The sequence below is a fragment of the Corvus hawaiiensis genome, chromosome 4 (assembly GCF_020740725.1).
Source record: "Corvus hawaiiensis isolate bCorHaw1 chromosome 4, bCorHaw1.pri.cur, whole genome shotgun sequence".
NCBI lineage: Eukaryota > Metazoa > Chordata > Aves > Passeriformes > Corvidae > Corvus > Corvus hawaiiensis.
Window position 1 is genome coordinate 68,038,328 of NC_063216.1, and position 26,130 is coordinate 68,064,457.

At 42.5% G+C, this 26,130-nt stretch overlaps 1 protein-coding gene and 1 long non-coding RNA gene across 4 annotated transcripts in view; one reads left to right on the forward strand and one right to left on the reverse strand.

Annotated features, from left to right (window-relative positions):
- Window positions 1–2,800: 2,800 nt before the first annotated feature.
- LOC125324475 lies at window positions 2,801–8,574 on the reverse strand. Of its 2 annotated transcripts, none has more exons than XR_007202981.1 (4): window positions 8,473–8,574; window positions 7,435–7,544; window positions 6,976–7,187; window positions 2,801–3,714 (listed from the first exon to the last, which is right to left on the reverse strand). It is a non-coding gene; the product is annotated as an uncharacterized LOC125324475 (long non-coding RNA). The 2 variants fall into 2 exon arrangements; XR_007202982.1 differs by having other exon boundaries at window positions 2,801–3,717.
- A 204-nt stretch (window positions 8,575–8,778) lies between these two features.
- The window catches only part of RSBN1L (round spermatid basic protein 1 like), a 46,680-nt gene continuing 29,328 nt past the window's right edge, over window positions 8,779–26,130 (forward strand). For both annotated transcript variants that reach the window (XM_048300468.1, XM_048300469.1), the window contains exons 1-2: window positions 8,779–9,412; window positions 20,325–20,438. In XM_048300468.1, coding sequence (XP_048156425.1) covers window positions 8,818–9,412; window positions 20,325–20,438 — 709 coding nt within the window. In that variant the 5' untranslated portion in view covers window positions 8,779–8,817. The remainder of the gene's footprint in view (window positions 9,413–20,324; window positions 20,439–26,130) is intronic.

Sequence of the window (26,130 nt, forward strand, 5' to 3'; positions counted from 1 at the left end):
CTAAACTATGGAGGAACCGTGGGAAGACTCTTGGCTCTCAGAGCCGCATATGGACATTTATCTTAAACTTAAAATGATTCTTGAACAACGATTTGTAAATTTTAGCTTGATTCAAGCTCAAAAAGAACTGAAACACTTCCTGGCATGGTTGTTTAAGAACTTTTTCTATGTTTCTTGGGATTTAATTCTTACCAAGGGCTTTTGGAAAACCGTTTGGACACAGTTAATACTGGAGTCAAAATATATGCCGATGGAAGAATATTTTCGTGAATATTATTTAGTTACCGAGACTGTTGAGCAATGTCAGCTGTGTCCTGGCGAAGGGAAGCGTGGCGCAGGGACCGTGCGGCCCAGGCCACGTGCACCGAGCGCTCTGCGAGCAGCAGCGAGGCAGTTCCCGCGCGCGGGCGGAGCCACGCGAGCAGCAGTGTTGGTGGCGGAGCGGGGAGCGGCGGGACCCGGCGGTGCCCGAATGGCCCCGTGCAGCGCGTGGTGGAGCGAGCCCCGGGAACGCCCGACCGAGAGGGGCGGCGCGCGGGCGGCGGCTGGCGGCGATGGCGGTGGAGCGGAGCTGCACCCAGCCGAGACGCGCGCTGGAGCCGGGCGCGGGGGAGTCGTCGCTCGGGGGCCCGGCCGAGACGTGGGTGCAGCGCCCGACAGCGGCAGCGAAGCTGCGACCAGAGGAGGCGACGCACGGAGAACTGAGCGGCACGGCCCGGCCCGGCCCGCACAGCCCCGAACGCGACCCCGGGAAGAGCACGCAGGCACCAGCAGCCCCGACAATTCCAACACGGGAGCGACCAAAGGAGAGAGCAAAGACGCAGCGAGACAGAAAACAGCAGCCACTTGAAAAAAGGAAAAAATCATAGTAACTAAGATCTTAGGGATAGTAAAATGGTATAATGTTAAGCAAAATTATGGTTTTATAACAAGGTGTGACAACCAGCAAGACATATTCGTGCATAGAACTGCTATTAAAAAGAATAACCCTGAAAAATGCATCCCAAGCTTGGGAGATGGAGAGGTGGTGGAATTTAATATTGTACTAGGGAGAAAAGGGTTACAAGCATCGCAGGTCACTGGGCCTGATGGTGTTTCTGTAAAAGGCAGTATATATGCAAAAAATCATAGTCATGTTAGACAATATCTCCATTGTAAGCCCCCCCTACAGTTTCCCTTTCCTAATCCCACCTTTCCCTTTTACCCTATGTCCTATTACCCCCAGTGTATTCCCAATCCGTTTTTTCATCCATGGTTTCCCTCACAAAACCATGCTTTTGCCAATTGTTTCCCCAAAAATCTCTTTCCAATGCCGAGTGGGGGATGAAAAGGGGGAGGGAAGAAGTTAAACCCTCTCCTGCCTCAGTTTCCCCACAAAGCATGCTCAGAGTTCTGTCTCCCTTCTGTCAGCCCTAAGATGTTCCACAGAATCTGTTTGGACATTTAAAGACTCAGGAGGGTGGCTTGTTTTGTTTTGAAACTGTTCTTGTTATGTTTATCCAGTTGTTTTCATTCTCCTTTTATTAAAATAAAACGGGTGAGGTGTTGGGGTCCCTCCCCTGCCGTGTAGCCCTGGGAGAGGGGCCCTGAGGGCACAGACACGGGGTTTCCCTGCCCCTGCTCAGCCTCGTTCCCATTGGTTGGTTTGTGTTCCCTGGGCGGGCAGAAGGACCCTTGGTCCCGTGACTGGGACAGTTCCTGGGCAGAGCTCCGGCCATGCGGCTGGAGAAATAAACATCTCTCTGAAACAGCTATCAAGAATCTGTCTGTCCATATATATTTCCTTTCCACGGGACTCCTGGTTTGATATATGCGTGTTGCAGGATCCCCACTGCAACAACAGACCACATCATGTGCCTATCTAATTTATATTTGAAACCATGAGACAAATCCTCCCTTTGGTCTCCAGAGACAAAAATGTGTGCAACAGTAAGGTCCACAGAAAGGGCACCAGGGTATGTCACTGCTTGTAAAATGCTGCACACTTCAGTTACACAACTCAGAAGGCTGGCTGGAGTTTTTATTAGAAATTTTATCTTAATGATGTTATGTAGATATATCAAGCAAGCACTTTTTAGTGTCTCTTCTTTCCGTGATTAAGAATGTGTGAAGAATTTTTCCATCTGCTTCTTCGTCTACCTCCCCATTAACTCTGAGCATCAGAAGCAACCAGCACAAGGGAGCTCACTTGGAGCAGCCTCTGGGCCGGAATCTGTGGCGAGATGATAAATCTGTCCTGCACATTTGCTGGAAGTGGGGCTATCCATCATGTAGGCTCAGCATTCCTGCCTCTAAGCCAGGGCAAGACCGTACAAGTAACAAGGTACAATTGTGATTTCACATGAACAGGCTAGGAGGAGCCCACTGAGCTCCCATTTCAAGACTGATCTGAGGTTGATAGTGATGTGTTAGATTTACACCGAAGTTGTTCCTTCCATCCTGAGTAAATCCCAAAGCCCCTAACTGCCATCCAGTACACATACTTAAACATTTTTGGGTGACTTTATACTGTGAGATGCTTTCCTAGTGCCACGGTGTAGAAATTTCAGGTGCAATTATCTTCCAGTTACATCAGAGAAAGTCTGAAGACCTTATGGCAAATGCTTTTTTTTTTTTTTTTTTTTTTTACTTTAAACAGTATGTCTTAAACTAACTGTTTCCCAGAATCACCGTGGGCACTGATCTGATAAGCTGCTGCCTCTACTGTGGAATAAAATTTGTGAACAGACAGAAAGCTCTTTATTGTGGATTTTTCCATGAAGATGTTGTTTATGTGACCAAGAAGTTCAGGTGAGCAGTGAAAGATTAGCTGCTACATATAAGTAGCTGTTTATTTTCTTTTTATATCTACACTTACAAATATATACTGCTACTTTGCAAATAAGTGCCTGTACCTAAGACACAAAAACCTGAATTTCCTAGAACTGAATGTACTCCAAATCAAGACCAGGTTGGATGGGACTCCGAGCAACCTGGTCTAGTGGAAAGTGTCCCTGCTCACAGCAGAGAGGTTGGAATGAGATGATCTTTCCAACCCAACCATTCTACAACCATTCTTTGATCTGTTTATCATTCCATAAGCCTTTAGGGATAGGAAAAAAAAGCCATCAGGAAATCCATATGGATTTCAGTTCATTGACTTGAACTCTTTGGTAACAATAAGAGGTATGCATACCTCGTAGAATTGCTTGTTAAGGAATAAATATTCTCTTAAAGTTTAGTTTGGGAGAATCTGTGCATTTTCTTTCACAGAATCACAGAATGGTTTGGGTGGGAAAGGATCTTAAAGATACATAACAGAGGCTATGTCAAAACTTATACCAAAAAAGCCCTTACTCAAAACCAAACTAGTTCCAGAATCACCTGTGAAACCATTGGAATCTCCTGTTGGAAGACCGTAGAATTTTCAAGCTGATACTAATGACAGGATGGGGTATGGGGCTATTTAGAGCCCAGGCAGGCACAGCTCAACGGGAAATGTGGCTGCTCTAAGTCCTTGTCATAGCAAATAGATATTGATTCCTGTGCCTGCTGAAGCAAAGACTTGCAGGTCCTTCTCTCCAAGATGTTTGGAGTGGCTTGCAGCTGGAGCATCAACAAGCAGAAAAGATGGTGATTTCCAGGCACAGCCCACAGAAAGGGCCCTTCTCCCACGGTGTTCCTTTCCTCAAGGACGGGAGCAGCCACAGCCTTGCTGTAGCAGCTGCAGTAGATCTGCTGGGATAGAAGGTTTAGACTCTGTATTGTATTTTTTAAAATGCAGCCAGGATATAGTGGACAAACTCTGGAGGGATTTAAGTGAAGGTGGATCTAATGGTAGTGGATTCTAAGGGAAATGAAAAAATGACTACTTGTTTAAGTATCTGCACAGATCTGTGCAAAGCAGCAGGGAATTCAGGTATCTCAAATTGCAGTGAGGAGGCTGTTAACCTGTAAAAAATCCAGAGCTGCAAACCAGCAGCTTCATTTGAAGAAAATTAGTATCTTAATTGTTACTGAAATAAGAAAATGGATAAGACTTTTATCCATCTCCTCCATATGTAAGGGAAGACAGTTTTGCTCAGCTTGCATCCTCTTGCTTTCATAGTGATTTTAGTCATTATGTATCTTTGGTATTGAAAAATTCTAAAGATCTTTCAAATAGTCAAATTGGTTTTGGGTGCTATGAGGACAACAGCTAAGCAAATTGCCTTTTCAACTGCAAGCAGGTATCATTCAAAACTGTGCATATCAAGACTTTCCAAGTTTGCTCCATTGTTGTGATTGTTATTACACTTCAAAAAAGAAATATTGGAGCTGGGGTGTTTCACATGTTAAACACAAGTGAGGAAACCAGTTGTAAAGACTAAAGAGCTGTTATAGCAGTAATCTGTAGCTGTTTGAAAAAACATTAAACAAGAAACAAGTACTGTAGGTCCTCCCTGAAGTGTAAACTCCTTTTTGTGGTTTTTATGGATTCTATAAAATGTTGGCAGATTAACAGGGTAATAAAAACCATGAGTGTCCCCAGTTGTCTGCTCTGCCACTCTGCCAAATGTCTAACCCACCAACCCTGAGCAGTCAGCAGAGACATCTGCTGCTTCTGAGGGGAAAAAAGGCTTCTTAGGATAACCACCGCCTTGGTCACAGATTTGATCAAAGATGCACACTCCATTGCTCAGCCGTGGGGACACTGTCCCTTGCAGAGGACAACGGCAGAAGGGGACAGTTCTTATCACCCTGCAGCAAGGCTTGTCATGCTGTCAGCAGCTCCCAGTTCTGAGCCAAGTTAGTCCCCAGTGTCTCATTTAGTTCAATTGTTTGGGTGGTAATTGCAGAAGTATTTGGATATGTCACTGGTTGGTCTGAAAACCCTGACTATGGAAAATGAGGCTCTTCTAAAATAAATCACATGATGAGAACACCTTTGTCAGTACATTTCTGTGCACACAAGGCTAGTTTTCACCTCCACTTCCAAAGATGAATTAACTAACTTTCAGTGAGTTTGAAGAAAAAATGAATAGCATTAAAAATTACAGTTAGCTAATTTTGCAGACAAAAACCAGCATAAAGATGTCTAAGTGTTATCGAATGTTTTCAATTTACACTTGGCACAATTATTTCCATGCTTGACTTAAGAACTGAGCAGATGCCAAACCAAGGAAGTAAGCACATGGAGAACAAACCGTTGGAATTATAAAGAGATTAAATAACATTTCTGGAAGCTGTTTTTCTATTTAAAGACCTGAGTAGGGCTACAAAGCATCACTTTGGTAGGCAGCTAAGAGCATAAAGCCAAAATACCTGTGTACAACATTTACATTCAGCTTTTTATTTTATAAGGGCTGTCTGAAATGATTCTAAGTTTAGGTGAATGTATACACTAACTTGTTTAAGTAAGTGTTTTGATTAATAACCATTTAGATCAGTATTTCATAATTATCCTAATTAAAATGGCAATGCATTTGTAATAAGCAAGCTAATAACATGGGAAGCTTATTTTTAATGCATGTTGGATACTGGACTGCTTTGTGCCTGACATCTTTACTGTTATGGTTTTGCCTCATTTCAGTTTCCATGGTCTAGAAAGCCTTTGTGGATTTCCCTAACTGCATATAAAATTATAGACAAAAGCACATTGATATAATTTCCATAATCAGTTTAAAGGCTTCTGCTGAAAGATGAGCTCTCTGGTCTCTGTGTGTGGGGTGCTGCCAACACCCCTCAAGGACTGACCCCCACTAAGATTCCCAGTTCACACAGCTATCTCTCTGCAGCGGACTGGAGTTGTGACATGAGACTCTACTGTATTTCTCTGTAGTAGTTTGGTTTGGGGGAAGGGTTTTGACAATGTTTCTCGAGATGGTATCATTTCATTATAAGCATATGTATTTCACTCATTTCAGTTAACATCAGAACAAATTTGTGATTCTAACCTGTACTTTACACAAGGTATACTGCTTGTATTTACACCCTCTTTGTTAAAGATGCTCTTTATTCTGAAGTGGTTTTTGTGTTTCTTATCTTGTCTGTCTCATTCAGGAGTGTCTGCCTGGGGTGTGTGTGCCAGCAGCAAGAGGTTTAATTAAAGTAAAAACAGGTAGTAAGGAAGACACCCTGAAATTTAGTTTTAATATTCTGGAATGCATGCTCACCATAGGTATGGTGGAACACTTTAATGTATCTGTGTGATTGGTGACAAAGCAAGTGACAGGGACAACACCCCTCCCTCTAATGCTCGTACAGCAGCATGACTGGGAGCTGAAGCAGAGCTGGCTTCTGAATTTCATGCACCCTGCAATTTTCTCTGCTGACAAATGGGTATGAGATAGCAGCAGCAAACCTCCAAACATTAGTCACACTGCTTTCCAACAAGCAACAATTACATGTAATAGGTACTCTGTCATCTTGCTCCAGCTGAATTCTATAAAGAATTCACTAATAAAAACTTGGCTTATGCTTACAAGCACAATATGCTACTTCAGAAAGCATAGGAAACAACTTCAGCTTGACCTGAGTTTAGTAGCGTATTGTCAGCTGCTAAAGTTTGCTGCACATTTTTAAGTTTATTTATCAGTTTTTAAATCTAGTGTTGGGCTATGAGTTCTCCTTTCACAGTTTTATCTCTGTACCTATTTTTGTATTTCTGGGTTGCATTACGATTCAATGCATTTTTTAGACATCCAAGCATATCCAATACAAAGTTCAGAAATATAAATTGTCTTAATTATTAACATTGATATAAGTGCACATATCAAGATATTCAGCTATTTATACAGCTATCCAGCCTTATTAGCCTAATAAGTCTTGCTGAGCCTGCTGCATGGAGAAAAGTAATGTACTCCTAGGTGACTGGCATTTCACAGAGGTTATAGTGAAGTTCCTTGAACCAAAACCAAGCCCTAGGATTCACTCCAGTTAAAGAACAAAGAAACACTGCTCTTCTGTTTCTCAAAGCCCCCAAAAGCGAGAGGTGAAAATATGGTTGTGACTTACCTGAAGTTTGAATGAACTTAATATACTGTTGACTTGGTATCAATACCAGCATAAAAGGAAGATGAACTTGGTTGTAAAGCCTGTGAAGTTGAGACAGTGCCATGAGGTGCCTCAAATTCTCACTCTAGTCACCACAATCCAGTTTCCATTAGGGACTGGTATATAGGGATACCAATGGCCTTGTGCGCATTTCATGGCACCTGTAACATCAACTGAGACAAAATCATTGATTTTGACTAAGGTGGATGGGTCACCTTTACTTAACCTGGAAAAGAGACATGTCTATTAAAATACACAGGTTTTTCTCATCCACTGATACAAATAAAACATTTCTGAGGGAGCAGAAAATGACCTTCATACTCATAAGCCCACTCTAGTTTACCAGCTTATGTACATACGGGTAGATTTGTACCTGGATTTCAGTCTGGGATTGAATGTGAGTTGAGTTTGCTCAAATACCTGCTGTGAAATGTTCTTCCTTTGATGTAGATGCCATTTTCCCCATCAGGCCCAGAAATACAGTTTGAGGATTCTCTCTCACACTCTCACAGTAGCGGAACTTGAAACATCTGAGGAAAAAGCAGAGTTGTCTGGATACAGAAAATTTATTCTTTGCTGCTGTTGAGATCAACACTGAACTGCATTCAGCCTGGTTTGTAATTTCAAAAGAAAATGAAACAAAGGAGGAGATAACCCAAGGGCTAGGAGCTTATTCTGAGGCTGATCAGTGGCACCTCAAATGAAAATGGTCTGTGGAGCAAAAAAATCTAAACTTAAAACCTTGTTTGCCTGCTGATACATCGCGTACAGAACTTCTCAGAGCAACTTGATCTGGCTGCCATCTGCCAGGTTCGGTTTAATGTGGCAGCGACTCTCTTCCTCCCGCTGCAACCAGGAGACCTCAGGTGTGACTGACCAGAGCGGGAGCCCGGCAATGCGAACACTCCAGGAAACTTCTGTTCATTTCCGCGACGCTTCCTGCTGACACCAGGACTTGGGGGAATTTCAGTCTGCTCCTGAACTGCGGCTATGGCAACTTTAGACGCCAAAGGCACGGCTGGGGGCTCCTACTTGGCACACTGAGCTCAAATCCCTTCCCTGAGGCAGGGCGGTCAGTGATCCCGCTGGTGACAGACACCCGACTGTCCCGGCGCGATGGCATCGGCCCCTCGCACAGCCGCTGACCCCCGCAGCCTCTGCCTTCCTCCCAGCAGGCCCTCCGCTTCCAGGCTTTATGTGAGTCCCTCCGAGGATGCGGGAGAGTGTGGAAAACTCGGGCTCAGGCCGTTACAGAGCGCGCCCATCGAACAACGCCCTCGTCCCCGGGACATCCCGAGGGACCGGTGTATCGCCTCCCGGGGTACATCCACCGGGAACGGCGCTAGTCCAGACTTCCCTTATTCCCAAACAAACGCCCTTCCCAGGAACAGCCCGCGGGGCTGCCGGAATCCCGTCAGCCGGTCCCAGAGAGGAGAAGCCCAAACCCTGAGGCATTACCGAAACCCCCGGGATGCACCGGGATCCAAACCTTCTTCATTCCCAAACAAACGCCTTTCTCAGGAGCGCCACCTCTCCCCCGCTCCGCTCCCCGCTCCGCTCCCATCACGTCCCGGCTCCCGCGCCCGCCCCGACAGCGCCCCCGCCCACTCGCGCCGTGCGCACTCAGCCGAGCCACCGCCCCCAATCCCCTGAGAGCCCGCCCCCTCTCCCCGCCCTGCGACTGGCTACTCTCGCTGTCAGTCCGGAGCCCCCTCTGCCCATTGGGCGAGGTGAGGGCGCTGCCCCGCCCCTCGGCGCTGTCGGTTGGGGCGAGCCGAGAGTAAATAGACTCCGGAGCCCAAGATGGCGGAGCCGCCCAGTCCCGGTCGTGGCGCGGCGCCTCCCGAGCAGGAGCCGCTCGGCGCCAGGGCGGCCCCGGACGCCAAAGGTTCCCGCGGATCCCAGCCGGCCGCCAAGAAGGTGAAGGGAGCCGAGGAGCGGAGCCTGAAGGGCGCTAAGCGCGTCAACGGTGAAGGGGGCGGCGGTGGCGGGAGCGCCAAGCAGCCGCTGCCCGCGGTCGTGCCGAGCTACAGCGGCCCTGCGCCGTGGGGCTTCGCCACGCTGCCCTCGGGCCCCTCGGCGGGCACGGGGGGCTTCGCCTTCCCTTCCCCGCTGTCCCGGAAGCTGCTGCCGCCCGCGGTGCTGCTGCCGCCGTCCGCCTCCCCCTCCTCGTCCCGCCCGCAGCACCAGCACCGCCACCACCGGCACCGCCTGGCGCTGGCGGCCGAGGCGGGAGGCGGAGGCAGCGGCGGCAGCGCCAAGCCCAAGAGACCCAAGGAAAAGCGGGACAAGGAGAGGAGGAAGCACGGGGCGCTGCCCGTGGTGGCGGCGGCGGGAGATGGCGGCGGGGCCTTGAGCCGGGAGGAGAACGGGGAGGTGAAGCTGCTGTTCCCGAAAGGTGAGCGGCGGGGCAGCGCCGGCAGCGGGGGGCTGGAAGGGGCAGCGAGCGCAGGGGGCTCGGTGGAGCTGCCCGGCGGCAGCGGGAGGTGGCTGTGACCCGGGCCGGGGGCTGCGGGCAGTGCTGCAGCCGGTCACACACCGTCGGCGTTGTGTAAGCTCGTGGGGAAGGCAGCGGCGGCTCAGTCCGCCGTCAATCCTGTCAAAAAAGGGGGTGTGGAATTAGCGATGGCGTCAGCCAGAAGCTGCCAGAGGTCCTAGGTTTTGTTACCTATTAGGGAAATGAGGATGCCCAGTAATTTATTAGAAATGTACGAACAAAACTGAATTGGGGAACAACGGAAAACACGTTTCAAAAAATCACCCTAATTTAAAAATTAAACCGTGAATGATCTCGTTTCTTAGGTTATTATTTTTTACAGGCTAAGTCACTGAGTACTAGAGAGCATGCAGTTAAAATTTAGATACTTAGACTTTTGGAATCTCATGTAGTTGCTGCTTCAATCTTTTTATTTCTTGAAGATCACATCTGCCAAGGAATGCTCAAAGCCTTCAGGATAAGGGGTGGAGTGCTGGGTTAGTTCATTAGTGGGGCTGGACAAAAATGGCCATACGAGGTAGGACAAGATGTCAGGCAAGAGTCTTGCTTGGATTCCTGCTGTGATCAACAGTAAATCTTGGGAACTAAAAGACAATACATGACTATATGAAGACAGTACAAGAATACATGCTTTTATTTCTTGCATGTCCTTTCCTAGTCTCCAGTGACCTTAAACCAGATGTTGATGCTTTTAGATTTACATTGAAATATGAGGAATTTGAAACGTGCACTCCATTACCTAGTTTAATCAAGTTTCCTTTCTTTTAATGGAAAGATAAATTACAGCTGTTGTGTAAATTTAGGTTACTTTGATTGTGGCCTGTACCTGTAATTACAGGATCAGCCAAGCTTGTAGAGAAATATCAATATGCCTTTTTGTCTATTGATTATGTTGTCTGGCTACCTTACTGCATTTTCCACTAATTTCCATGAGTATCTTAGTGTATGATTCACTTCCCGTTGAGGGTTTTTTTTGTTTTTAAATTTTGTACAAGTGGGTTTTAAGTATGTAATTTCAGAGCTTTCAAGGGTTCCATTTTCCCCCCTTTCTCCTGTCCAAAAGGTGACTTGGAAAAAGTCTTTAGAATGATGCTCAGTACCCATTTAATGTTGGTGAAATCATCTTGTCTTCAAGGATAGCTGCTAAGAAACTCACCCAATAGCCTTCTAGCAAAGCTATGTAATTAATAATCATACTTGCTCAGATTGCCATAGTGTCCTACTAGTGTTGAAGAGTCATGTTAGTAAATCTTGGAACAATATTACAATAACAAGATGAAATATTATTTCACATTGGTAAAAGAAATTGACGTTGATAGTGTTAACTGAATAATTGATGTGATTTGTCTCTAAAGAGGGGATTCTGCACCTTGTATGTGGAGAAGATACTTTTCTCAGAGCTTATATACTGACAGGCACAAATTCTTTATTTTTTTGGTTGCTGGGTGCTCAGAACAGATTCTTTTACCTCACATTTATTCCTTAAAAACTTACGTAGATGCAACAAATAAATTTTCAAAGGCAAGTGATGCCTGTGTGGCCCCCGAGTCTACAGATTTCTGTTTAGAGGAAGTAATTTCTAAAGCTAAAATTTCGTGGCATAATTTCCTATATAAAAGAAGAACTTTATTTTAATTAAACTGTATGTTTTTACAAAGAAGGCTGTGAGAAAGTGAGTCTTCTGCTGAGAGCTGCCAGCTTTTCAAAAGTTCAGTATTTGACTGTAGATTAAAGAACAGGTTTGTGCTGTTAATCCTGTGAATAATTTTCTTTGCAGAGAGGAAAGGGAAAAACGCAGTTATGATGCAGAGAGAAAAGAATGGCTGGGGGCAGGCACGTAGAATCCTACGTACAGAGGAGAGCTAAGAATGACATTAAGGTGGGTGGGTGGAATAGTCAGGACTTGTGCATTAGGAGTGCTGAAGCTATGGCACAGACTGGAAAAAGATACCAGAGGGACTGTGGTTGCAGCATATAATGAGTGAATGTGGAAGGAATTTGAAATACTGACATGAAAAGAAAATAGCAGGCAAAAGCAGTATGGAGGTGATTCTGGTCTTGTTTTGGGGCAAAATATATTATACTTAGGTGCTGTAGAAAAGGCCAGGAAGGTTAGAGGACAGTAGAATAGGAGGAGAATGAAAATTTTAGGCAGCCTGCAGATAGGACATTGGTGAATTTGGAGGATTTTGGGTAATTATAAAAATCTGAAAAGCTTGCACACACAGAATATATGAGGGGTGGGGAAGTAGGAATAAAATATGCTCCTTTAGGTGTAATGAGGTGAGTTTGTGGAAGCTGTCATTAGTGCATTCTAAAAATCAACCTCGTGCAGGCAAGTGCAGCCTCTTGTTCCTGGAGTCTGCAGTTAGACAACCTTTTTGCTTTTGGTGCAGTGGGAAAGGAGCAACAATGTGGAGTTGATGGTATTGATCGTTTTTCTCTCCTAGCATTCAGAACTGATACACATAACAGTGTTGCACCTGCCAGAAGAAAAATTGTGCCAGTGGAGAGACTAGAGGTGTAGAGGCAGAAATACCAAGAGATAAGCAGGTGGAATAGGTGAGAGTTCCTTGATTGTTTTGAGGCTCTGAAAATGGAAGAAGTCCATCCTCCTCTTTGCAGCCAAAATGTAGATTCATTGCAGGGGGGTACGTAGGATGGAGTGGAATTCCCAGTTACGCCAGTGCCTGTGAATGAGGAGGGGTCTTGTTTCTGGTCAGTGAGCTGTGTGCTCTGCTACACAGAGCTCTAAGGGTGTGAGGAGAAAAAGTTTTACCTTTGTGAGAGAGACTGATGGCCTGCACAGATCTCAGTACTGGAAAAAACGAGGAGCAAAGCTAGGGCAATCAGAAGAAGAATGGCAAAATTTGTCTCATGAGATTGCTGGGACTGTGGTATAGACAAGATAATACAGGGAATCAGGTTATGCAATGATATGGAGTGAGTGAATGTGAGATCTGGCCTTGAGAGTAGTACCAATTGCATTTTCCTAATTTTAGTTTAATTACTGTAATGATAAGGGATATTGACACTGAGGAGGAAACTGAGATTTTTCACCTTGCATTCAGAAAAGCTGATAATAGGAGCTCATGTGTGTCCTTCACTTGCAGTAGTAATTACGATGTAAGAGAGCCTAGTTCTGAGGCACCTTCCTTTCCTAAGTGATAGGAAGATGTTAAGCTTGGTAATAGCCAAGATGGATGATGTGTTTAAGCTTTTCAAAAATTTTTATGTTTTTTTCAAGTCTTTGTTTAAAGACTTCTCTGGTCTTTTAACTAATTGCAAAGAGTTTTAAGTTGCAGAGTCATAACCAGGCCTTACAGCTTGTGATTCCATTAAATGAATGGAGTTCAGTGAACCCTTCAGAGATGATCTACCATGCAGAGAACTTGAAAGAACCTTTTGCCGGATGAATGATTTGTTCTGCAGATAACGAGGTTTAGGCTGTTTAAAATAAGCTCAAATTTCACTTGTCACGTACATTCTGATAGTGGAACTAAAGTTGTGCAATGTTTTTGTTTTTAAGACACGGTGTCAGTCTGACAGAAGTGGTTGCTGTTCGTGCTATGACTCTGCTGATTCAGTTAGTCATTTAGCTGATACTCTGCTCTAGCAGTTCATAGTTGAAATTGTTTTCATAACAGTGCAAAGCTCAGCTCAGCCACTCCCCTCTTAATTAGACAATGCCTGTCCAAAAGCTTTTGGTTGTGGTCCCTATACTTGTGGTAAGGTGTAATCCAGTTGCACGATCAATCTTTTCTGTTTTTCTTGTCGTTTCTGTGTACAATTTCCCTTTTCCTCCTCCCCTTTTTTTTTCCCCAATGATCCGTTTGCTGATAAGATCGCCTCAATGTGCAAGCAGTTGCAAAATGAGATTGACATCTTTTGACTTGCAACTGGGGATTCCCCATATGAGCAGGAAAGCTGAAAATGGTGCTGTAGCTCTTGCTTTTAATATTAGTCTATTCTTTTTTAACTCTCCTTCCTCCCCCCCCCCCTTTCTTTCTGCTGCTGTCTTTGAAGGATAGATAAGATTAGATTTCAGATGAGCTTTTAGCAGTGATTCTTCTGGTAACTGTTACCTTGTATTGTATGACCTTTCTGGGATTTTAGCTTTCAAGAAGTTAGACTTTTCAGTCTTAATAATTTTGGTTTGCATCCAGTGGGATGCTAATTTTGTAGTCTCTGTTACCAAAGTAGGTTGTAGAAAGTTTTGGATCTTCTTTTTCCCTTCCTTAGAACTGAGGCCATGCATCTTCCTTGTTAGGTTGTCGTTTTTTTTTCTTTTTCTTCTGCTAAACATTTCCTCCTTCTGTTAACTTCTATTTACTTTCTTTTTTTTTATTTTTCTTGTACTATGTGGCTTGACTCATTTCCCCCTCCTCTCTGCTGAACTCTTTAAATTCAGCAGTCATTTTCATGCTTATGAGGTCTCTTGGTCACTCTTGTCTGAATTCTTCAATATATTTCTATTTAGATACCCTACTGTAAGCAGCAATGTCTATCTAGTAAGTGTTTAGGGTTTTAAGTGTTGTGTTCAGGAGGAAGAATGACTTCTCAAGTTTCTTTTGATGCTTTGAGATTTACATGCAGCTCAGTTTTCAGAGACAGTAGTGACATTAATGTAAATATGCAACGTTGGGATAATTTGGAGCAGTGCATCTTTTTCTTGAGGGACCCTGGCCCCTTTTTGATAAGCTGATGCTTGCTAGGCAGAACAAAATCTTCCTAAGCTGGAAAACCATGCCCTTCCTGTACCCCAGAATCCAGCTTTGTGTGTAATTTATGCAGCAGAAATTTACTCTGATTTTAGAATACCAAATAATTTTTCTTAGTTGACACAAGATCAGGAGGCTGAAGCATTTGATCTGAAACCTCTTGTAGAGGCCTTGTTTGCAGCTGTCACATTCTCTGTTACTGATTTCTGATGCAACTCCCTAGTGCGTGTGCTCAAACTTGGCTCATTCAGTTCTGCATGTAGGAGATCTCCTTAGAAGTGCGAAGCTTAAAGGAACTGGGAACTGTAAAGATTATATTTAAGTTTTTTGGAAGTGTTTTAATTCTGAAAGGGATCTGTCTCCCTTTCCATTCACTGAAGAGCTTGGGGAAATGTTCTTGCCTGATAAAGGGATTTCTTTAGTCATAACTTGTATTCTAAACGTAAATTACTGAAAGGAGTGCCAGCCAGATATTCCTGGTTGTTGGGATGTGAAAACGATCCCTTTTTTGATGATTTTTTTGTGTCATGGAAATACTATATGGGTTTGTCCATGTTCGTTAAGTTGGAAAACCTGCTCTCCAGTGTACATTGTAGGATTTAATAAGTGCAGGTGTCAAAGCTCTTTACATGGTGATATTAAATATACTTCATGATACCTGCATAACCAGTTAAACATGGCTTCTTGAGGTTTTATTTTTATGGGTGCTTGTTTAAAGTGAGGAGAGTGCCAATGGAAGGGATGGTGACTGGTCTTGTATGCTCTTCCTTATCCCTGCTTCCTTTCAGTTACACTGCTGGTGGTGTCATCCATATTGATGGTGTCCCTTAGCAGTAGTCTGTAAATATTTTGCCTCATGTGCAGTGACAGCCCTTAAATCAAACGAAGGAGAGAGGCAGAATACTTTGAACATAGTCTATGACTGACTACTAATGTGAGTTACCATCTGGAAAACTGATGCAAAGCAGCTGCAGCTTTTGGCATCTGACAGGGTTGTTCAGCTCTCCTCTCTCAGTGCTGAAATGGACTTGCTTGTTTGAGCTCCTGCATGGGCTTCAAGGTGCAAATTTCCCAAGTGACAGCTACCAAGTTGCATATAGTCCATCCACTAAAGAGCACTTCCTACTTGACTCATTCTCTATGCTCTTGGTTTACCCTTTTGTCTGTAGAAAGCTTGCAGCAGAGGCAAAGATCTGGTTAAATGTGTGTATCCATTTCTTTTGTTTATGTACTTAACCTACCATCCAGAAAAAGTAGCTTTGGAATTAAAGGAGGAAGTATTCATATCATTCTTAATCAATTCAGTTCATTGTGTAGAATCGTTGTAAAGTGAAAATATTTTTCAGATACCCTTTAGAAAGGTGAGATGGAACACATCATAATAAAATTCTTCCTTGTCTGTATGTAGCATTTCTTTAATATACTGCTGTTGCAGCATTTCTTTTGTGTGTGGGTGTACTGTTTCTGTGACATGCAAAGCAAAGAATGTGGACTTTGTGGTGACACTCTTTACTGTGAACTTGAATGAAACATGTAGAAATCTCTTAATTCCTTGGGTGTTATATTTTCTTAAAACAGGGATACTTATTCCTACAAAGCTCTGTATTTTAAAAAGGATACTTGTTTATTTACTAGAGTTGGATTGGGTTTGCATGGCAAGGTTTTGGTAGCAGGGGAAATACAGGGGTGGCTTCTGTGAGAAGCTACCAGTGATAGTGGTAGCATGTCTGGGATTATATATTTTAAGAGGGGGGAAAAAGTTACTGCAGAGGAGCAGTTGCAGCTGGAGAGATGAGTGAGAATATCTGAGCGGCGCAGCCCTGCAGACACCCATGTCAGTGCAGAAGGAGGGGCAGGAGGTGCTCCAGGTGCCGGAGCAGATTCCCCTGCAGCCCATGGTGAGGCAGCTGTGTCCCTGCAGCTCAGGGAGGTCCATGGGGGAGCAGGGACCCACCTGCAACCTCTGGAGGACCTCACAGTGGAGCAGGTGAATGTGCAAGGGACGCTGTGACCCTATAGGAGGCCTTTGCTGGAGCAGGCTCCTGGCAGGACCTGTGGCTCCATGGAAAGAGGACCCCATGCTGGAGCAGGTTTGCTGGCAGGACTTATGACCCCATGGGGCACCATGCTGGAGCAGGCTGTGCCTGAGGGTCTGCACTGCATGGAAAAGGATGCACATTGGGGGTGAAGAACTGCAGCCCCTTGGCAGGACTCACATTGGAGAAATTTGTGGAGTACTGTCTCCTGTGGGAGGGACCTCACACTGGAGCAGAGGAAGAATGAGAGGAGTTGCCCCCTGCCCCCCTAAGGAGGAAGGTGTGACAGAGGTGACATTTGATGAACTGACTACAATCCCCATCCCCCTGTGTCACTCAGGGGGAGGAAGTAGAGAAAAATAGGAGTGAAGTTAAGCCTGGGAAGAAGGGAGGGACAGGGGGAAGATGGTTTTTAACATTTAGTTTTTGTTTCTCATTACCTTACTCTACTTTTGATGGGTAATAAATCAATACTTTTCCCAAAATTGAGTCTGTTTTGCCCATGACAGTAACTGATACTACATATGATCTCTCTTTGTCCTTACCTCAACCCATGAGCCATTTGTTGTATTTTCTCTCCCCTGTCCAACTGAGGAAAGGAGTCCTAGAGTGGCTTTGGTGGGCACCTAATGTCCAGCCACAGTCAACTTGCTACAAGAGTAAGAAATAACTTTATAGTAATAGAGACTTATTATTTTCCCCTCTGGCAGTAGAGCTTGAAAACTAAGGACTTGAACATAGCTCTTACTGAACTTCCATAGCTGATTCCTACTGTCCTTGGATTTATTTTTTTTTTTTTTAATGCCGGTAGGGAGTATTTGCAAACTCTGTTTAGTCTGTGACCAGTTATTTCCTGAGCAGTGTATTTCTTTGTCAAAATCATATAAAGTAAAAGTGTGTGTTTTGGTAGGTGGGACAAGCTTCATGAAAAGATAGATTTCTTTCTTTTTTGCCTTGGGATACAAATTATTTCAAACGGTTGCCTCTTCGTTTTAGTATCTTTAGAGGTATGTAAAGGCCTAGGAAGTCTGTGTATTTGGGCTACATTGTTTCCATGGGGGTTCATTTCATCCTGTTCCTTCAGCAGGTCAAGATTTTTTTATTTTTCTTTTTTATTTGTTAGGAGTAGTCTTGGTGGAAGCTAACTGCAGAATATTCTGTGGACATGGAAAGCTTATCATAAACATGTTTCTACCTTTTACTACTTTGTGATCCTGTTGCCCTACAAATGAAATGGAGACTAGTAGTAGCTTCTACTGGTAAAGGTCAAAAAAGATGTACAAGAGCATTCCAGGTTTTCATAACTTCAACAGAACAAGTTTTTCTTGTTTTCCCTTGCCAGTGTCGCTCACAGCTTGTTTAGTCTGACATGTAGGTTGTAAATTGCTTAGTGTTGGAGGTATTCATTTTAAAGCAGGATTTTTGTGAGGAATGTTCATGTTTCTGGATGTCCCTGAGGAGAATAATCTGCAGAATTTCGTTTGAGCGTTGTGTTTGAATTCTGCAAGCCAGAGTAGAAAATACTTATTAATACGCATAAACTGAAGACATTTGAACTGAGAATCAAGCTCAAGTGTTAATTCAGCGAATAACTCTCGTTTCAATATAGGGTTGTTTTTTTTAATGTGCAAAGATTTTTTTTTTTAATTGTTTATCTATTCTGTGAACTTTGAGGGAGGAAACCAGAAAATCTGTACATTCAAATTGAGCTTCTCAACTGTTTTTTACTTGCCTCAGGCTCTACACTGGTTTTGTTACAATACTGTGATTTCCAAAAAGGAAAGTTTACTCCAAACTTCTCTCAGCTGCATTTACATTGTATTTGCAGTCACTTAAGGTACGATTTGCTTGTGGCTGTTGCTGGGGGATGTTACAGAACACATTTTGTCAGGAAGGTTTCGCCATTGACTCTAATTGCTTTGTAGATGTGAAAATAAACTGGAGGCTCTTTAAAAGGTTCTCTGTCCTTGTGTTGCTTCTGACAAAACTGGAAGATTCATTGGCCTGTGATGCTTTTTATGAGCTGGCAGTAAAGGATTCTTTCAGTCTTTCTTTTGTCCTCTTTCAGCAAGACTCACCATTTGTATATGCTCTTCAATCTTGCTTTGATTTGTAAGTGAAAGCAGAAGTCAAGTGTGCCTCTTAACCATACAAAAATGCTGAGATAAAATCTAGGTCTTCCCATGATAATTGTAGTTCTGGCTGAGTTGAACATTCAGCACAGGTTATAAATCAAGCCTGGTGTTACTGCCTACTAACTGAGTGTCTTTCAGAGTGTTACATTAACTCCTGTTGTACAGTTTACCCAATTTCATACTCAAGTTGCAGGGGATTTACAAATTAGAGATTCCTTTTTGGGGAGAAGCAGGTTGGAGAGGAAGATTTGTCTGTGTAACCTATTCCTAGAAAGGTTTGTGTTGCTTAGGAAGGCTTGTTTGTAGATTGGTTTCCATGGTCTGCTATACAAATAAATCTGCTTTGTCATCCATCCCTTTCCACAGAGGTGTTAGGGAGGCTGTTCTTGGACGTGACTGTTTCAGTCACTTGGAACTAAGAGATCCTGTAAGTGCAGCTACCTTACTATATTTGTTCCAGTATAATTTCTGTTCTCTCCCCACTGCTTATCATGATCTGTGGAGAGGCAACAGATGTATCTCAATTGCCATCTCTTTTGGTTTTTATTTGACTTGTTTTCTCAAGACTGTCCCTAAAATACATTCTTCTCTTCACCCTAACAATAGCGAGGGTTTAAGTTCTGTTTCCATGCTAGAATGCTCCTAAGAGGAAAGATATGAATGCTGTGGAATCATTGTTAGAACATCATATATGTGGATTATTGACAGCTCTTTGCACCTTTATAAACATGCTTCCTGCGTAGTTTGGTTAGGGGTCACTCTACATTGCCTTCAAGAATTGAGGGCTTTCTTTGGTTTGGTTCTGAAATACTTCTGATTTGTTAGTAGTGAGCATACTTGCTGCTTCTATTTTATGTGAATGCTTAAGGAAGAGTAATTGGATTTCTTTGCTTTCACTTGGGGTTTATAATGCAAGTACCATGAATAAAACATAAGGGCTGTCTCTCGGCTGTATTACTGAAGCATAACATTATGTAGAAGCTTGAAATCAGATTTCCTCTTTCCCTGCGGAGGTTAAAAAGCCCAGTAAACTCTTGGAGCAGGTATTGGCTTCAGGCCAGGAAACTAGGCATGAAATGCTGGCTGCAGTGCATGTAAGCCTAGTAAAATCTGACTTCTCTAAAAGCCTAGCCTCATAAGTGAATCTCAACTTGGCTTGCAAAGATGACTGCTTGAAATTATGAATTCCTCTAGGTCTAGTATTTTACATGCAGAAAGCGTGCCTAAAGGTTCTGCTTTTCTAGGGATTTAAAAACCTGGAGTGACTTGACAGGAAAGTAAATGAATAGTGAGACTGCTCAGGTGAGCTGTTGCTGATTGTAGGTAAGCAGGGGAAGTGATAGTGAATTACATCTGCTGTGTGAATACAGCACATTTCATGTTTTTATTAATTGTATCTGAGTGCTATTAATGCATTAGCCTGTGAATGTAATAGAAAAGATTTTTCAGGTGACAGATTAAGCCATCTTTCCCAGGTATTTGCAAAAGTCTTTAAGTTCAGAGTATGTATGGATAGTAACGAGGTTTTCAGTGTAGATGTGCACCCAAGAAAATGCAAAATGTGCTCTTTTTTCCCTCAATTCTTATGTAATGCATGCAATTCCAATTTCAAGAAATGAGCTGGCTGCAGATGCAAAGTAAGAGCAGAAGATATAGAAGTAAGCAAAAATTACTATACTATTAACTTGCTGGGTTGTTGCATACTGCTACAACATAAGAGAAACAAAACTTTTCTGAGTTAAAGAAGCTTATGTTGGATTATGCAACAGATAAATATTAGCTTTTCATATTGTAAGTACTGGATTTCTTTGTAACTCCTCCTCTATATCCTCTTAATAGGGCTTGCATAAGAGTAATCGGAAACATGTATGTGACAATTAGTTTTCTGTTCTTGCTTAATTGTGAAATATTTGCATTTCAGCTCAAATCAAAGACAAAGTTAAAGAAAGGGAAAAGAAGCAAAAAGAAAAGAAGAAGCACAAAATAATGAATGAAATCAAGAAAGAAAACGGAGAGATCAAATTACTGCAGAAAGGTAGGTTCAAACTGTATAGTGGTTTTTCATTCTAGTGCTAAAAGTATTTGTGTTTGGATACTGTGTTTTAATACTATGTTTTTCATTTAACTTATGCCATATTTCCTAGTTAATTGGTCCAAGAGTTGCAAATTAAATCCTAATTGTATATGGTAATTTTTTTGTCAACTGTGATAGGTACTGGAAATTAAAAATAAAACCATCATCACAGTGTTGCATATACAATAGTAGTAATAAGAAAGACCAGTACTTCCAGGAACAATATTAATGATTCTTCAGTAACTGCTGACAAGATGTAGGTTATAATTTTATATATTGTGGAGAAGAAAAATGAATGCATGCTATATTTCGTGTCTAATACTAATGGTACAAGACTGAGTAATTAAGGAGTTATAATTCAGGAACTTTGTCAAATACTAAGCAGTTGTATGCAACATACAGTCTTAATTTTGGCTAATTTCTTCATCTTTGTTTTCTGTAATGAAAGGTAGTTAAGGTTATGTTCTCATGTGGCTTGTACGTCCACTGAATCTTAGAGCTGTACAGTAGGTGATACTGGAAGGGATCTAGTCCAACTGCTGCAAGTATGATCAACTAGAGTAGGTTGCCCAGGACTATCAGACTCTCTGTTGCCAAGGGTGGAGGTAACAGTCTCTTTGGACAATGATGTTCAGATTAGATATAAGGAAGATTTTTTTTTTTATAGTGGTGATGGTAAGAGACTGGAACAGGTTGCTCAGAGAGGTGACAGATATCCCATTCCTGGCAGCATTAAAGGTCAGGTCAAGGATTGGGCTCTGAGCAACCAGATCTAATTAAAGATGTTCCTGCTTATTGCAGCAGTTTAGACTGGGTGGTCTTTAAAGGTCCATTCCAGCACAACCTATGTGTCTGTTGTATGGTCTGTGAAGAAAGGCAGAGACTGCTGGGGCTGATAGGCCTGGAGAAGAGGAGGCTCAAGGGGAAATCTCATCAGTGTGTGTAAAAACCTGATGAAAGGGAATGAAGAAGGTTGCAACCTGTGCTTCACAGGTTTATTCCTTCCAGGTGCAGGGTTTTGCCCACCCCTCTGTTACCTTCACAAGTCCCCTAAGTTGGCCTGTTTCTACAGCCTCTCAAGGTCCCTGTCACTGGCAGTGCAACTCTGTGGTGCATCAGCTCCTCCCTCCAGTTTTGTATCAGCTGCACCTTGCTGAGGGTGTGCTCTGTCCCACAATGCCATTCATGGAGATGCTGAACAATACCGACACAAGATATCAAGGTCGGGATTACACACGACTCTTTCCAGCTGGACTTTGTGCTGCTGCTCACAACCCTTTGAGCACAGCATCTAAGCCAGTACTTGAACCACCTTACTCTTCACTTAGGTCATGCTGCATCAGATTTTCTGTGAGGGTGTTGCTTATTTGAGTAGACCAAATACTTTTTTAATCGGTTATTTTCAGACTCTGCTTTTGAAGTTAGGAACAAATTCCTGATATGTTTTTCTGTTACCTTGTCTACTGTAGGATTTCATTTACAAACCAGAAGCTGAAACCCTCAAATCAAAACTTGAACTTCAGAATGCTCGTATGAGGTCAGAGGCATAGAACCTCTAATTACTACATCACATATTACACTCTACACACAAGTAACTCTATTAACAACAGTGACAGCTTAAAACCTGTGTTGATCAGATCTCGGGATATTGCCTTGAACATGAGGATTGTGTAAGCTGGTGACTTCCCGTGAAAAGGACAGGTGTGACTTGTCGTTGCTGAGCGTGGAAGGAAGTTGGTGGTTTAGATATTGGGCAGCACTTAACTGCCACAACAGTGGGTTCTTTAGGCTTTGAGTAACAGCCCTTTTTTATACTGGCTCCTGTTTCTGTTGCCATTCAGCAGATGAGGTGCAATCTGCAAAGACAGCAGGTTGTCTTACACCAATCTAATAACTGATACTTAATGGGGCTATTGAGCCTAAAATGGTGCTTTATTTTCAGGTTAATGTAAAAGTGCATATGCCCTGGGACTCTGCTAGAACACCTCCACTGAGAAGCAGGATAGGTTATTTTCACAGTGAACAGTGCTGCAAGTGCATTAGATGCTTTACCCCTATTTCATTTGACTTGTTACCACTCAAGTATATTTTAGGTTTTCTTTTAAGGTGTTGGCTGTTAACTGTTTTGTAGAGGCTGTGTTTGGTTTGCCAGTATTCTGCAAAACTGACTCCTATTTCAGGGAAAGAAGGGAGTGAGTCAGGAGAGCAGACAGTTATTTAGAGCAGACAGATCGTCTCCACAGGGTTTGTATCCTGTTCAGAGTGGCAGCTTTTGGTGTCTTCTGTGGGCCTCCGAAATCTGACTGGATGTGCTTGTATGTGCTTTGAGGTTTGTATAACATTTCCTGAGCTGTCCTGCTGATCTGACTTTACATCCTGGGCAAGAGAGAGCAGAGGCAGAAGTGCTTTATGATGCAGCTTGTATGTCAAGGTCAGTGTCTCTGACCTTTTCAAATATTAACTCTTTATCTAAGGGTGGCATCTTCCTGCGTAACAAAAGTTAAGCTTCAAGCCCTATTGTCTTCAGCTCAGGATTTACTGTGTGGGCTTTGGAACAAAGTTTTGGAATGAGTCTGCTTTCCTGTTCTTTGGGTTTTTGCTTTTGTGGTTGTTTTTTCTATTTTTAGTGTGTATGTGTTTAGACACCAACAGTACTGTGCCTAAAAAACAGCTGATTTCTTTCTTCTAGGTATTAGATCTAAATGTTGTAAAATGTTGCTCTGGCCATCTGTTTGTGACTGACTTTGGTTGAGGGATGGAGGTAACAGCCTACATGACTTCAGACAGCTAAACTGGCTGTCCAAGGTCAAAGGTGCCTAGTTATAGAAGAGGTCAGTACTGAGGGACTGATGCTTTTTGAGGGAGTGCTGGTGCATAAGCCTAATTTTGGTGCTCTAAGCTGAATGTGGAAGAGTTTATTTATACTAGGAGGCTCTGGGTTGTGAGCTGTTCATCTGCCTAAACTTGGGTTGGCGTTCTGTTGAAAGCAGTGATAAAACTTGGCCATGTTGAGAAGGGTGATTCTTAAAAAGGGTTTTTCTGCTGTGCTTGAGGCTGCTAAAGGAAATGAGGCTCTTTCAGAGAGTGTGATAGCTTTTCTTATGAACCTAGAATGAAGATTTTTTTTATTGTCCTTTTGCACTTAAGGATGTATTCTCTGTAGATAAGGCTATAGAATTGCCTCTATATCTCTCTGTCTGCTATGTGGAAGGAAGAGCTCAGTTTTCAGACAAAAGCTGCTTGGCACATGCATATTGTTAAAAATTCAGAAACTCTAAGTGATTTAAACTTGTTTTTAAGAAAAATCTGCATCATAAATAGTTACCTTCTAGAAATTGAGCATTTCATGCAAAAAAATTGCACCAATGTGATGTGACAAAGTTACTGGAGGTCCTGCAAAAAGGAAAATGATTAATAGGCTTATTTGTAAACTGTCCCATTTCTGTTTTTCATTTTAGAAAAAAACAGTCAGTCTTGTGTTTCTGATTATTTATATCCAAGCACAGCAACTGCTAAAAATGCAGTAGGAGAAATTCTTAGTGTGTGTTTCTGCAAGATTAAATGCGTTGCTTTATTGAACGCCAAAATCCAGGAAAGAACTGAACATGAACATTTTATTTGCTGGTATGAACATACGTAAATACAAATTGCTTTCTAAAACTTTTTAAAAATTATTCTTCTGGAAGAAATGACATTTAATTGTACATTCTTATGAACCTTTAAAATTTTTTATAGATGGGTTTTGCACATGCGTAATTATAAAATCAGTATATTGAACATGAGACTTGAGTCTTTGTGTATCTTTGAGGAAAATGTTCAAGTATTTGTATGCAATGCTCTTCAGTTGAGGGAGTAAGACTGAGATAAGAGTGCAGGGCACACAATCCACCACACTGATTTGTCTGTGATACTGAGTTTTCTCCACAGGCCTTATGCACCAAGTTACCAACTTTTACCAATAAAATATATAAGTAGAGGGTAAAACAGATATGTCAAATGGGATGGAGTAAGTGGCAACTGGAGGGAGAGCTGTGCTGTAAAGCTTTGAAGTGCTTTCTGCTGGAGCTGGGGATCTTGAGCTTGAAGCAGAGACTTCTGGTACATCAATGAGAAGTGAAAATGTTAGTTTTTGGTGACTGGGCCCTCCTAAAGTAAGGAAGTGAAAATGGATTTTAATTACTGGCTGCTGTTAAAAATGTTTGTGCCTTCCTGCTACCAGCTGTCAGCTAGAAAACTGTGGGAAACAAACAATTTAATGTTATTAAATTTTGGCTTTTGTTTTGAAGTGTCTAAAGTCCCCCCCTAAAAATTTTGGCTGACCTCAAAGTTGAGAAACAACTGCTTTGGTTGAAACAACTGAATAAAGTATTTGACTTCATGGCCTCTTGTTATTTAAAATTTCAGATCAAATGATCAAGCGCAACAAATAGACAAAACACAACATAAAATAAACTTCAAGTAATGTCTGACTTCTTGCAAAAACTTACATTTGGAAGGTGTCTGTAATTAACCAGAGTTTAGACTATCTAGCATCACTTTCAATTGCATGTATGTGTCGTCTTGTAGTAACAGAGCACTGGCTTATTTGCTAAAAATTTGAACAGTTTTGAGTATCAGTCCTTATTAGTAAGTCCTGTGTCATTCACAGTGACAGGGAAATTGGGGCACCACAAAAAATAAAGCATGCTGAGTTACCTTGAAAGATCTACCATTCCTATACATGTGTGCATGCAAGAATTATTTTTCTATTTATAGTACGTAAGGCCTGGTGCCTAGAAGATGGTTAAAAGTTGTTTAGCAGTAGTTCTGATACTGCTGAGTATGTGCATGCATGAACAGAATGACTGGGGAATGGAATAACTTCCATTCTTTTGATTTCTTGATTGATATGGTGCAAATTTTGTAACTCCATCCTTGTGCAGATGCTGCTAAACCAAGTAAGAGCAGAAGCTGTTCTTAGATTTTTTTATAGTCCAGTAAAGTGTGAGCTCTGTCTGCTTTTTAACAACAGATCAAGGGAAAAGTTCCTGTAAATGTGAATGCTGAGGATTTTTCTACCTACCCCTGTCCCTGTTAGTTTTCATTCTTGGGGTCCTAGAGCAGCTCTCTGAGTCACATTAAATAAAATGTTTTCAATACAATTGAAAGTTGTTAACTTCTGTCTCATGTTTCCGAACCACGTGGTGGAAAAAGCTTTTTGTTTGTAGGTGGTTCAGTACCTGTTGTGTCTAAATTGATCTCAGGACAGACACTTAGAGACAAAGATGCCCTGCGCTTAAAAATGGGTGAAATTAGATTCCAAGAGTCATATGTATGTATGTACACACCTGTATTGTGTGTACTGGTGAAGACTCTCTGAAACACCTGTCTGAGAAGTTTTGGGTTGCGAGTGTGTGCCTCAGCCGCAAGAGGTGAATCCAGTTAACTTGCATCAAGTACTGCATTGCAGTTCCCAAATATGGCTTAAAATGAAATAGTTTGGGATATCTCAGCCTTGTGTTGGGATCTTTTGGATCGCTTATTTATGTTTTCACCAAATTCTGTATGTCTGCTCTGGGGCAATTCGATTACTGCCCTAGAGAGATGTGGAAAGCTGCTGTTCTTTTCTGGTGTCCGTTAGCCAGGTGTCAAAGCAGCGTTACTGGTTTTGGAA